General features: G+C 35.2%; 1 protein-coding gene across 1 annotated transcript in view; it reads right to left on the minus strand.

The window, feature by feature from the left end:
• MIPOL1 (mirror-image polydactyly 1) overlaps positions 1–13,145 on the minus strand; it is a 253,415-nt gene that overhangs the window by 196,364 nt on the left and 43,906 nt on the right. The window contains exons 6-7 of the mRNA XM_003792000.3: positions 1,885–1,918; positions 1,455–1,625 (exon numbers count right to left, since the gene is read on the minus strand). Of these exons, the coding sequence (XP_003792048.3) occupies positions 1,455–1,625; positions 1,885–1,918 (205 nt within the window). The remainder of the gene's footprint in view (positions 1–1,454; positions 1,626–1,884; positions 1,919–13,145) is intronic.

A 13,145-nucleotide genomic window follows, 5' to 3' on the forward strand; every position in this document is an offset into this window, starting at 1 on the left:
GGTACTGTGTGGGGTTTTCACACACAATCCGAAACACTTCCATCAAACTGGTTAACATAGCCTTCATGTCATTTTCTTAGTTATTATTTTAAAATGTTCAATTCTACTCTTAGATTCACTTGTACCCTTGTAAGATAAACCTCAGAAGTGATCCCTTCAATCCTCCTCCCTCCACTCATTCCTCCCTCCCCTCTCCCTTCCCCCTCCTCATATTCTAGAAAATGTGTTTGATTTTTCTCCTCCTTTATAAATCTGTGAAGATGCAGAGTAGGTGGAAAGCTTAATTTAAATAGGTTTTGATTTTGTAAGGTGAGTAGTGCAAAGGAAGAGAAGGCCAAAAGAACTGAGGTTATACAGTATTATTTTCAAGTTGGTGATAATTATGGTGAGTCATGACATCTAAGCTACATAAGTGAGGACATGAAGGGATAAAGGATAGAAAATAGTTGGTAAGATCAATAACTGCCCATGAAGCTGAAAAATTGCTGGAGGCAGAGTTCTAGTGTAAGTGAGCTAGAGAGGTAGAAGGTGGTGGTCAGAAAATGGGATGCTTAAAAGTGAGACTGATAATGACCAAGAATGGGATATGACCACAGAGTAGGTGGCAGAAGTAATGTTCAACACACGGTGACTGAGTGGAGTAGAGAAACTCTAGGAAATGAGAGGCCGAGGTTGTGGATCATCTATATACATATTTAAATCACCAAGAATTATGACAGGAGTCATAAAGACAATGGAATAGATCCTACAATCTTAATGAAATGAAGCAAGTGACATAGGAGTGTGTAGGTATGTACATGACTACAAGGGTATGTACTGGGTGGCATAATCTGATGTATGAGTGTTAAAGCTATGGGTAGTTAAGGTGAAAAAAGGAACACTACTAAGAAAAAGCCTCTGAGCCCAGTAGTATAAATGGTGCGGGAGAGAATACAGCTACTACTTGAGAGAACTGCAGTGGAAGCGGTAGCCTTAGGGAGGTGATCAAGTTTCAGTTAGACCAGGAAGGCATAATGTTCAGAAGAAAATAGACAAATGAGTTGATCCATTAATCTATATCTACTAAAAGGCACTGAATTAGGCATTGGGAAAAAAATAGTTAATAAAAACATAGATAGTCTTAGCCATTTCAAAACTGAAATTTGAGTAGGAAGTCTCATATAAAAGTGATTAAAGAATATAACTAAATTTCTATAATAAGACAACATGTTATAAAACAAGTTTTATTAAGAAATCAGAATGCATTATATTGGATTAAAATGGAGTTGTATATTTTGAACAGAATACACAATTATTTTAATATAGCTAATCATTGTGATATTAATGCTATGCTAAACATTAGTGTGAATTAAGAATATCTGGGCAAAAGTCACTTTTTAATGGTTAAAAAAAGAAGGGGAAATGGTAAGTATATGCTTTTCCTTGCAGAGCAACAGAGACACAGGCAGAGTTACCTGAGACAAAGCAGCATCCCGTTCTTGGATCACTGCACTCATTTCTTCTGCAGTTATTCTCTTTTTACATTCCTTGGTCTTGTAGATTCTATCCACAATTATAGCTCCATTCTTCTGAATAGCTATCCCCGTGTCTGCATTGTTTATTCTGTTCAGTAATTCCTGTAATGTCTACCAACACCATTATATGTTAGTCAGACATGAAGTTTTAATATATTTTATTTAATATAGGGTTTTAATTAATAGGCACATGTGAATTGTAAATTGACTGAGTGAAGTTATTGAATTTTCATATTGCAGCAAAGATGTACATTATTAGTGTGTCAATTCTTCTTTTTCCCACATCTTAGTTCTTGAAACCCCCTCAATTGAACTTAAGCCTCTAAGATATAAGACTGACATCAAGAAATCTCCTCAGAGAATGGCTTACCATGTCATTTTCTTCAGGGTTAATATTTTCTAGCCTAGAAAAAAGGGACACAGAAAGCCTGATCAGTAGCATTTCCTTAGTGCAGCAAAATGAGTTCGCTTTTTAAATCTTTAGAACCTCAAGTAATTTCATTCGACTAGTCTTTAGAGTCAACCATGACACTGAACATATTAAAGTGCCACCTGCTCGACTCCATCTTTCAATAATGCTCCGTATCTTCTCTACTGACTTCAGACTGTTAAGTTATTAATGTTTACTGCTATATATGACTACAAGGATCAATTGTTCATATGTGCTTAGATGAAGAAAGTTCCCCAGTGATGGAAGCACTCATTCTCATCATTATATTTATTCCTGGACTTTCAATTCTTATAAGAAACTGTGTTTCCTCTTTTTTTTTTGGAAACCATTGTAAGTAAAACAAGGCAGGCATTTTTATTACAAAGTTTAACTATGTCCCCTCAAAAGCAATGACAAATAATTACACTAAACTTGAACTAAAAATCCCCTGCTGCTACCTATTTGTGAAATCAAATATATAGAAATGCTGACCAAACTTGGACCACATTTTTAGGTGATTAATGCTATTTTCTTTTTCATAATATATATAAAATTATTTAATTTAAAGACAAAAAGTAAATTTGTTCTCCTCATGCATGCATCATGTCTTATAATAGCCACAATAACCACTGAAATGTGTGTTGATGTTGAGGAATTTAACAAATGCAGTAAAAGAAAGACCTTCTAAAAGACATATCCTGGAAAATATCTGTAATATACTTTTGGCAACTATTTATACTTTATCTTAACCAAAAGGCCAAGAAACAATTAAGCAACTATGTAAATTGGATAAATTAAAAGAAACTGTGTAATTTGTATTAGTGAAAAGATATACATTCTAGAAATAATCTCAACTATTTTTAAATTGCATTTTAAAAGTTTAGATATATTCTGGCAGTGCCTGTGGCTCAGTGAGTAGAGTGCCAGCCCCATATACCGAGGGTGGCAGGTTCAAACCCAGCCCCAGCCAAACTGCAACAACAAAATAGCCAGGCATTGTGGTGGGCACCTGCAGTCCCAGCTATTTGGGAGGCTAAGGCAAGAAAATCACCTAAGCCCAAGAGTTGGAGGTTGCTGTGAGCTGTGATGCCACAGCACTCTACCAAGGGCAACAAAGTGAGACTCTGTCTCTTAAAAAAAAAAAAAGATACCCAATTCCTATTTATCAAGTTGCCCCCCATATCTGTGCTCCCCACAAAAAAAGGATACTAGAAAAAGATAATAGAAGACACTCAATAAATAACACAAACTTTTTCAACTTCACAATGGATAAAACTGCCACATTCATGGAGAAGTAGTGATTTTAGAACATAGTATTTTTTTTTTTTTTTGAGACAGAGCCTCAAGCTGTCCCCTTGGGTAGAGTTCTGTGGCATCACAGCTCACAGCAACCTCCAACTCCTAGGCTCAAGCCAGTCTCCTGCCTCCGCTTCCCAAGTAGCTGGGACCACAGGCGCTCACCACAATGCCCGGCTATTTTTTGGTTGCAGCCATCATTGTTGTTTGGCAGGCCTGGGCTGGATTCGAACCCGCCACCTTAGGTGTATGTGGCTGGCGCCTTAGCTACTTGTGCCACAGGCGCCAGGCCAGAACATAGTATTTTAACAGCAAAAATATATATATATGTATCAGAGAGCTACCTCTAAACACATATAGTCTAAGTTAACAGGAAAGCACAGTGATGTTGTATTACATATAATTTAGTGTATCTCAAACAACATCTGGCTAGCTTCAAATTTCAGGAAAGGCAACTATTCTCATCTTTTATCTTTTTTTCTCCAAAATAAATCCAAAATTTTCAAAGATATTGCTTAATAAAATCTTTTTCTACAAGAAGTGTGTACTTACTCAACTGAAAAATATAGCAGAAAAGTATAAGATAATAAATATCCCACATGTATTTTTCATAGTGAAAGTATTTGAAAAACACTAGTAACATTTAAGCATCAGTTATTTGTACACTAAATATGATTTTTAAGGTGTATGGTGAGAAATAGTTATCTTACATTGTTTATCTTTCTACTGTCTTCTATTATCACTTTTTAGATGAAATCAATATAAGAGCTAATTATGGCAGCTTCTCAATAAAATCCAATCTCAATGCTGGTAAACTTCACAATAACTTTATCATTAAACTTTATAATTTAAAATGTGAACAGATGATACTACAACATTAGATTGGTAAATGAGAACCTTTGCAACAACAAAAGTAGATTTTAACCAAGGTTAAAATTTTCCATTTTTAGTTTTAAAGAATTATATATGACTATGAAGAAAATAACAGTGTGAGTAGGTTACCTAATTTGTATATTCCAAATAATCAACACAACAAAAGGTATATGAAATTTCTATGTAATAATTATAACTTGTCTTTAGGCACTGCAATGCAAAGAATTACTTTAAGGAAGATATTTCAAAAGGAAAGATTTAAGATAATTGTATTTAGTCTAATATTAAAATTCTCCGCAATGGCTTGGTGCCCATAGCTCAGTGATTATGATGCTGGCCACATGCACTGATGGGTTTGAACTTGGTCAGGGCCTGCTAAACAACAATGACAACAACAACAACAAAATAGTCAGGCATTATGGCAGGCACCTGTAGTCCCAGCTACTTGGGACACTGAGGCAAGAGAATCGCTTAAGCCTAAGAGTTTGAGGTTACTGTGAGCTGTGACGCTATGGCACTCTACTGAGGGCAACATAGTGAGCCTCTGTCTCAAAAATAAATAAATAAATAAAATTCTCTGCTAATAATTTAAGTATTTTTTTAAAATTCAAAACCAAAGGCTCTACTAGATCCCTGGCACCTGAATTTAGCATTCAATCTTTAAATAGTTTGTGTGATTAAACCTAAAAGTACACAATATATAGTGATTTGTCATTTTACGGATAAATGAATTTGAATTATGTTTTTGGTAAATCTAGTGTGCTGGATGCACAAAGACTGTGAGTGAGCCAAGTCAACCACTTAGCATTTGGATCTCAACGTTGCTCTATTATTATTCTTTACAATTGATGTAAGTATAATAAAAGGTGGCCACAACAAGGAAAAAGCAATTTTGATCAAAGTGAAAAAACTGTTAATTTGAGATTTGAAAATATGCATAATGTATATAATTTTTAATACAAACATGAAGCTTAAATGAGAAAAGGCTGATTTTTATTTTTCTCTATTTGTGTATCTTTAAAAGTCTCAGGAGGTATTTGTCACATATTAAAGATATGTATATAATGTAATTATACTATAATTTAGTCTCAACTAGATTATATAGAGCAGATCTGATCAGCAAACCTTTTCCATAAAGGACCAGATAATGAATATTCTAGGCTTTGCCGTATGTTCTCTGTCACAGTTACTGAACTGTTTTTGTAGGGCAAAAGTATCCATAGCCAGTATGTAAATGAATGAGTATAGTTGTATTCTGATAAAACTTTCTTCATAGAACAGGTGGAAGGCTGGAATTCACCACAGGTTCTTACTTTGCCAACCTCTGATACAGAGTATTGGAAAATGAGACCAAACCTTCCATGTTAATATACTGCAAGTGCCAATTCGGTAAATTTGACTTTTTATGAGTTGGATCATTCAATATCTAGTTAAAGAATCAACCAAAGGCTGGCATTCTTCCTTTATTCCTTCAGGATGCCACACCATTCTCTCCCTCCTATTCTCCACAACCCATCTTCTCTTCTTTTACTCTCTGCTCCCTTCTCCCTCTTTCTCATCTCTTCTTCCCACTCTCTTTCCTATCGCTAATATAAAATAAACTTACATTTTTATATCCTAAAAAAATCAACAAAAGTAATAATGAAAAAATTAAATTCAGGCCTATAGTAAGAACATCACTTACTGCATCACTTAAGACAACACAAAAATTAGACAACCAACCATTTCAAAAAGAGATTATTTGAAACAGCTGTAGGAGGCTTTCAATTTTCTATACAAAATGACTTTGAGAAAGGTTCTAATGCTTACTAGTAGCATGTCTAATGCTTTACGGGTTCAAATAAAGACTTAAAACAACAGCTGGGCCTATATGAAATAAAACTGGCAAAGTATAAATTGTATCATATTTATATGAGACTTATAATTAGACAAAAGAATCTCAACCTTTTGTAAACTTTATGCCTAAAACAGTCTAACCTCACATAGTATGATAATTAGTAAGAATTTTGCTGAAGTAAATGTCTATAGGCTCAAGTTTCAATTGATTTCCTATACCATGCAAATTCTGACTGACAACCTTACACTCTAAGTAAAAATACCCCTGCATGAAATGTCGTATTTCTTGATTTATCCCTAAATTGGTCAATAATGCCTTATGCCTTCCTAAAACTACAGTCATCACCTTGTTCAATGGCACGAAACATTCACCTCAAGTGATAACAAAACAAAACAGTAGTGACCAGCTAATCAGAAAATTCTGACTTATTTGCTTTTATTCTCTCATTTTTTATGTAGCACTACATTTAACCTATTAAAAATAACAGTGATAACAGAGAAACTGAAGAGAGATTTCATGATCTCAAAAGTTATAATAGACAAAGGCAAATATTTATATGTTAAAATGCGTATATAAGCCATTTTAACTTGAATTCTTTTTACTTTTTTTCTTATTTTGAATAAAAGCAAAAAAAGAGATAAAAAACATTAAAGATTCAAGAGGTAGGCTTGGCACCTATAGCACAGTGGTTGCGACACCAGCCACATGCACCAAGGCTGGAGGGTTCGAACTCAGCCCAGGCCAGATAAGCAACAATGACAAACACAACCAAAAAAACCCAGCCAGGTGTTGTGGCAGGTGCCTATAGTCCCAGCTGCTTGGGAGGCTGAGGCAGAAGAATCGTTTGAGCCCAGAAGTTTGAGGTTGCTGTGAGCTGTGATGCCACAGCACTCTACCAAGGGTGATATAGTGAGACTCAGTCTCAAGAAAAAAAAAAATTCAAGGTGGAAAGAAAAGCAGAGAGGCTCAGCGCCTGTGGCTCAAGTGGCTAAGGCGCCAGCCATGTACACCTAATGTGTCGGGTTCAAATCCAGCCCGGGCCCACCAAACAACAAAGACAGCTGCAACCAAAAAAAAAAAGAAAGAAAAGCAGAGAAGAGGAAGAAAAAGACAGACAGATATAATAACAGACACAAGGCAGATCAAAAGTAGTAAAGGGAAATGAGAGAAAAAAGATGATAGAAAGAATCTAAAGATTGTAGGAAGTGAGAAATAGGAAATTTAAAAAAAGAGATGTAAAATTACATAATTTCATCTTGCACACAATACTCCAAATATACCATCTATTCAAGCGGAATTTAGTTATACATTAGTTCTCTTAGTAAGGACTCAGTCTAAAACATTTTCATGAAGGTTCAGTACCTATAGATAGATTCAGCTGAGGAGAAAGAAATCACCACAATATCATGTGAAACTATGCAGACATAGTATTCTTTTTTGTTGTTGTTTTTACTTGGCATGTATGGCCTATTCCCGCTCCCTTTCCCCACATTCCTAGACTATGATACAGTAGGAGCCCCTCTAACAAACTATTTCTACACAAAAATCTTCATATCCATTACCATCATTTTAAGTATTTATGTAATAATTAATTAAATTAAAAACTATAATGCTATGTCCCCAGCAGCTAACACTGCATCTAATAGTGTATATTCTTTCATTTCCATTCCTCCCTTAATACTAATGCTCCAAAAAACAAAATGAGAAACATTCTGCCTTAAGAAACACTAATTTAATATACTGTAACATGTACTACAATAAAATTTATAACAAATATATATGTCTATACAAATAAGGTAGATACACAATGAAGAATAAAAAATTAGGGAAGAAGGATAGGCTCAATTTAGATACATTGGTTAAAGACAGAATAAACAGAACTAAGAGATCCGTTTAATAGAAGTTCTGAGGAAGAAGAAGTTTTGGCTTGGATATATGGGCAGATGGTTATGCCACTGATCAGGATGGGGGATTAAGGAGGAGGATCAGGTTTTAAGAATGAATTAATAAATTTAATTTGGATATGCTAAATTTGAGTTGCCTGTGTAAACCTGAGGTAGATAATTCTGACAATGTGCATTTGATGATTTTGAGTCTTTGGCCAAGTAGTCAACCACTCTAAGCTTCTCATCTATAAAGCATGAATAACACCTACTTTGAAAGACTTGTGACACTGTATGAAAGCTGATTTGCTATCTTTAGGGATAAATTTGACTTTTTTAAAAGCAGCAAAACCTATAGAAGCAAATCTAATGAATAAAACTGGTGATCAATCTATGGAACAAAATTTACGAACATAAATTACATATAAATATAATATGTGTATAGCACTGTTCAGCAGATAATAAACTGAACAAAATAGTGCTTGCAAATTTCCGGAGAGAAGTTCTAAAGTTTTAATGGCTGAATTATTGAAATTTTAAAAAGGGTATCTATCTACTTTGAAAATTACTTGCAAGACATTTGGTTCTAGTAAATGTTTCTACAGACCTAAATAAACTGATTCTAAAGTGTATACAGAAAGGCAAAGGTACTAAAAGAGACAAAACAAGTCTTTAATAAAAAAGCAAAGTTGGAGGACTGACATTTGATTTCAAAACTTACTATAAAGCTTCACTCATCAAGACTGTAAGATATTGGCAAAGGAACTGACATAGAGATCAATGGAACAGAGCAGAAAGTCCAGAAATTGAACCACAAATTTATAGTCAACTTAAATTTGACAAAAGTGCCAAGGAAATTTAATGGAGAAATAATAGATTTTTGAACAAATGATGGTATAATTAATAAATGTCCATACATAAACAAAAAAGGAACCTCCTCATCTACCTAGTACTTTCTGCAAAAATTAACTCAAAATGGATCACAGACCTAAATGTAAAACATGAAATTTAATAGTGGAGCTACTGAAGCCTAATGCTTTCCCCCAAGTATGATGGCTCCTGGGCTTTCTTCAAATGCATATTCATTTCTACTTTCATTTCCTTTGGAATCACCCTTCTCTTCAAGGCAGGCTTACCTGAACTTGCTGTGGACTTTTACTTTGCAGGCATAGTCATAAGGGTAAATAAAGACTCACAAAATTGAATAAAAAAGTTAAGATGAAAGTGATGCCATGTGTAAATGCCTTATAAACAATAAGACTAGCACCTAGTGTAAAGATGCTGTGCCACACCATGTAGGTTTGTTTATATATACAGAAGAAACTAGTTCCTGAACTATTAATTTAATTAACTAATTAGCCTAGTGTTGATGCAACATTTATGTAAATATTAACCTTTAATATTCTTTTTTGAACTTCATTCTGCCTTCTATATAAACTTCTTGTGAGTATATTTTCATGTTCAGTTTGTTTGAATTAAGAGAATGAGCACATGGTTTTTGTAATTTATTATTGTAGTACAGAGGTATTCTTACCATATTGTATTGCTATTGTTACCATATATGAGCCATTATAATACTATTGTTACTGTTATTGCTACCATGTATGCACCGCTCATTAGAGATCCAAGTTACATACAAACTTAACTTCCAATGTTCAAACTGGAACATTCTAAGCAACGAAATAAGTAACACAGTATTATATAATCACCCAAATTATTAAATGAATATCTGTGAGTCTATATTGATATAAATGATTGAATAAATAAATGAGGAGAAGAGACAAATCTCCTATATAGAAGCATTACAAGTAATTATGTTGATATTCTCCCTTGCAAGAGGTGAAGGTCAACAACCCCCCTCCCTCATTCTTGAGTGTGGCCTATACTTACTGATTTGCTTCCAAAGAATAGAGTTTGAATTAAGTAACTTTACATTGAAGAATCTTTGCAAATCCTACCTTGGCCAGATGATCAGGGTAACTAACATCATTAGTAGTAAGTCATGTTGATACAATATAACCTTGAAATGTGATGAAAATGGCTCATTTATCCTCAAAACTAAGAACTCCAATCTAATCCATGAGAAAAACTTCAGAAAACCCCAAACTGAGAAAGCATCTATAAAATACCTGAGGAGTAATCTTTAAAATTATCAAGGTCACAAAAAACAAGGAAAGTCTGAAAAAATTATCACAGACCACAGCAGGCTAAGGAGATATAAGAACTAAATGTAATACAAAATCTTGGAAAGAATCCTGGAACATAAAAAGGACATTGGGAAAAATCAATGAAATCCAAATAAAGCAAAGAATTTAGTTAATAGTTAGAAAACAATATGGAATTCTCTCCTGTGACAAATGTACCATAGTCATGTAAGAAGATACCAAGGAAAAATGAGTGAGGTGTATATTTGAATTTATTTGTACTATCTTTGCATGTTCTGGAAATTTAAAACTATTTTAAAATTTTAAAAACTGGTTTAAAACCTTAGAAGTCCAAGTAAAGTGGCATAATGAAATATGAACAGAAAAAATGAATTATCCCATTATATAGCCACATAAACAGAAAATAAAAATTAAACAGAAAAGAAAGTAGTATATCACACAGTCATTTTTAAAAGTAGGGAGCAGGTGGAGGGGAAGAAGATAATTCTGGCTAGATTCACCTACCTCTTGCTTTTACCTATGAAAATATCAATAGACATTGGGAAAGGAGAGGGAGAGAACAAAATCCTGAGTATTTTTCACTAGTACCATACAGCCTGGAAATAATCTGAGAAGGAGTTAAGTAGATAGCCCAGAGAAAAGTAACAAAACCCTTCCAGAGGAAAAGGCTTCATTACTTAAAAATATTCTTAAAATCTGTACAGAGGAAGAAGAATCACCAAAGCTGACTGTTTGTTTGTTTTTTTTACTACAGTGGAAGAAGGCATAAAAGCTCCAAAGCAGAATCCCATGGACTCAGGATACCTATAAAGATAATAGGAATACTTTATGCATGACCCCAAACAAACTCCTAGTAGAGGACAGAATTTCTAACTAAAGGGCTATACAGCCCCCAAAGAGATCTTACCACACTCTATTCCTACTCCATTGTCATAAAGTTATAGAGAAAGGTATGAATAGTGCAATACCTTGCCAAGAGGGAACAGTTCAAAGAAGGCTAATTGGTCTAAAATAAGATGAAATATTTACCAAGGAAAATTCCCCTGTACCACTCTGTTTTAACAAAGAAAAGTTATTGACAGAATCACACATTTGAATCATGAACACGATGAAAAGAAATGATATGGCAACTACAAATACACAACAAATAAAACACTAAACATACCATGTAAATGAAATAAGATCATAATAAAAAAAGAAAACATAAACCAAGATGCTATGATTTGAATGTTTGCTTTCTCCAAAACTCATGTTAAAATTCAATTGCCTCCATAACAGTATTAAAAGGTGGGACCCTTTAGAGGTGATTAGGACACAAGAGCTCCACCCTTATGGGTTCAATTAATGTTGTTATAGACGGGTGAGTGCAGTCCCCCTTTGCCCTTCTCCCTTCTCATGTGATGGCACAGCAAGAATATTCTTGATACTCAGACCTACTATGAAATTAATTTATAGCTTAAGCTATATCCCAAATATGGCCCAAGAATATGGGGAAAGGGGAGAGGTACGGGAAGGGAGGGGGGAGAATGGGTGGAGGGAGGATGATTGCTGGGACCACACCTAAGGTTCATCTTACAAGGGTACATGTGAATCTTTCTAAATGTAGAATATAAATGTCTTAACACAATAAAAAAAAAAAATATTCTTGAAAAATACATGTGTGTTGATGTTAGGCTTACCAGCCTCCAGAATTGTGAACCATAAATTTCTTTTCATTATAAATTTCCCAGTCTCAAGTATTCCATTATAAGACCACAAGGGAACTAACACACAAATTTTCCTACCAGTTGGTTGGCACTTTAGAACCCATAGGCTGCCAAACTGTATTGGTCCATTGTCTGTCAGGAGCCTGGCTGCACAGCATCACCACCTGAGCTCTGCCTCTTATCCCATCCTTCCCCATACCAACCGGATCCACTCAGTGGAAAAACTGTCTTCTTCCACAAAACCAGTCCCTGGTGGCAAAAACTGTTCAGTCCATGGCCTGTTAAAAACCAGGCTACACAGCAGGCAGTGAGCAGCAGATGAGCAATGGTGGGCAAGTTTCAGCTCTATTTACAGCTGGTCCACATACCTTACATTATCATCTGAGCTGTGCGTCCTATACTATCCACAGAAAAACTGTCTTCTATGAAACTGGTTCCTGGTCCCAAAAAGTTTAGGACCTTCTGCTTTAAAAAAATCATAAAAAGGGCCAGGCACATGCCCATAGTCCTAGCTCTCTGGGATGCCAAGGAGGGTGGATTGCCTGAGCTCAGGAGTTCAAGACCCCCCTGAGCAAGAGCAAGACCCTGTTTCCAAAAAAAAGAAAAAATAGCTGGGCATTATTCCAAGCGCCAGTAGTCCCAGCTACTCAGGAGGCTGAGGCATGAGAATCACTTGAGCCCAAGAGTTTGAGGTTGCTATGAGCTGTGATGCCAAGCACTCTACTGAGGGCAACAAAGTGAGACTCTGTCTCAAAAATAAAGAAATGAAATGAAATAAAAATAGGAAAAAATGTCTGGGCATTGTGGTGGGCACCTGTAGTCTCAGCTACTTGGGAAGCTGAGGCAAGGGGATCACTCAGACCCAGGAGTTAGAGGTTCCTGTGAGTTATGAAGCCAGAGCACTCTACCCAGGGCAACAGGGTGAGACTCTGTCTCAAAAAAAAAAAAAAAAATCATAAAAAGAACAATCATCCAGTAAAACAAAGTCAAAAGAGAAGATGCTAAAATAACAGAGTAAAGCATAAAGGGAAACAGAAAACTGAAGGAAATAAACTGAGAGCCAAAAATAAACTAATAAATAAAAACTAAAATTAACTAGAAAGAACAGGGAAGGGAACGATGGCAATTAGATAATTACTAACCTAAAGGGAAGATCTGAGACCATCACAATGAATACAGAGAAAGAGGATTAAAATAATTATTGAACAGATAACAGATTAGGAAAAAATTGTCCTATATAAAGATAACTTGAGTCTCAAATACAAAACATAAACAACAAAATAGAAAATCTGCAGATGATAAAACTTCCATGAACTAAAGAGAGCAACAAATACTCCTTCGAGGCTCAGCGCCTATAGCTCAACCAGCTAAGGCGCCAGCCACGTACACCTAAGGTGGCGGGTTCGAATCCCCAGCCCGGACCCACCAAACAACAATGACG

This window comes from Otolemur garnettii, unplaced genomic scaffold, assembly GCF_000181295.1.
Source record: "Otolemur garnettii isolate 467f Iridium unplaced genomic scaffold, OtoGar3 scaffold00052, whole genome shotgun sequence".
Classification (NCBI taxonomy): Eukaryota; Metazoa; Chordata; class Mammalia; order Primates; family Galagidae; genus Otolemur; species Otolemur garnettii.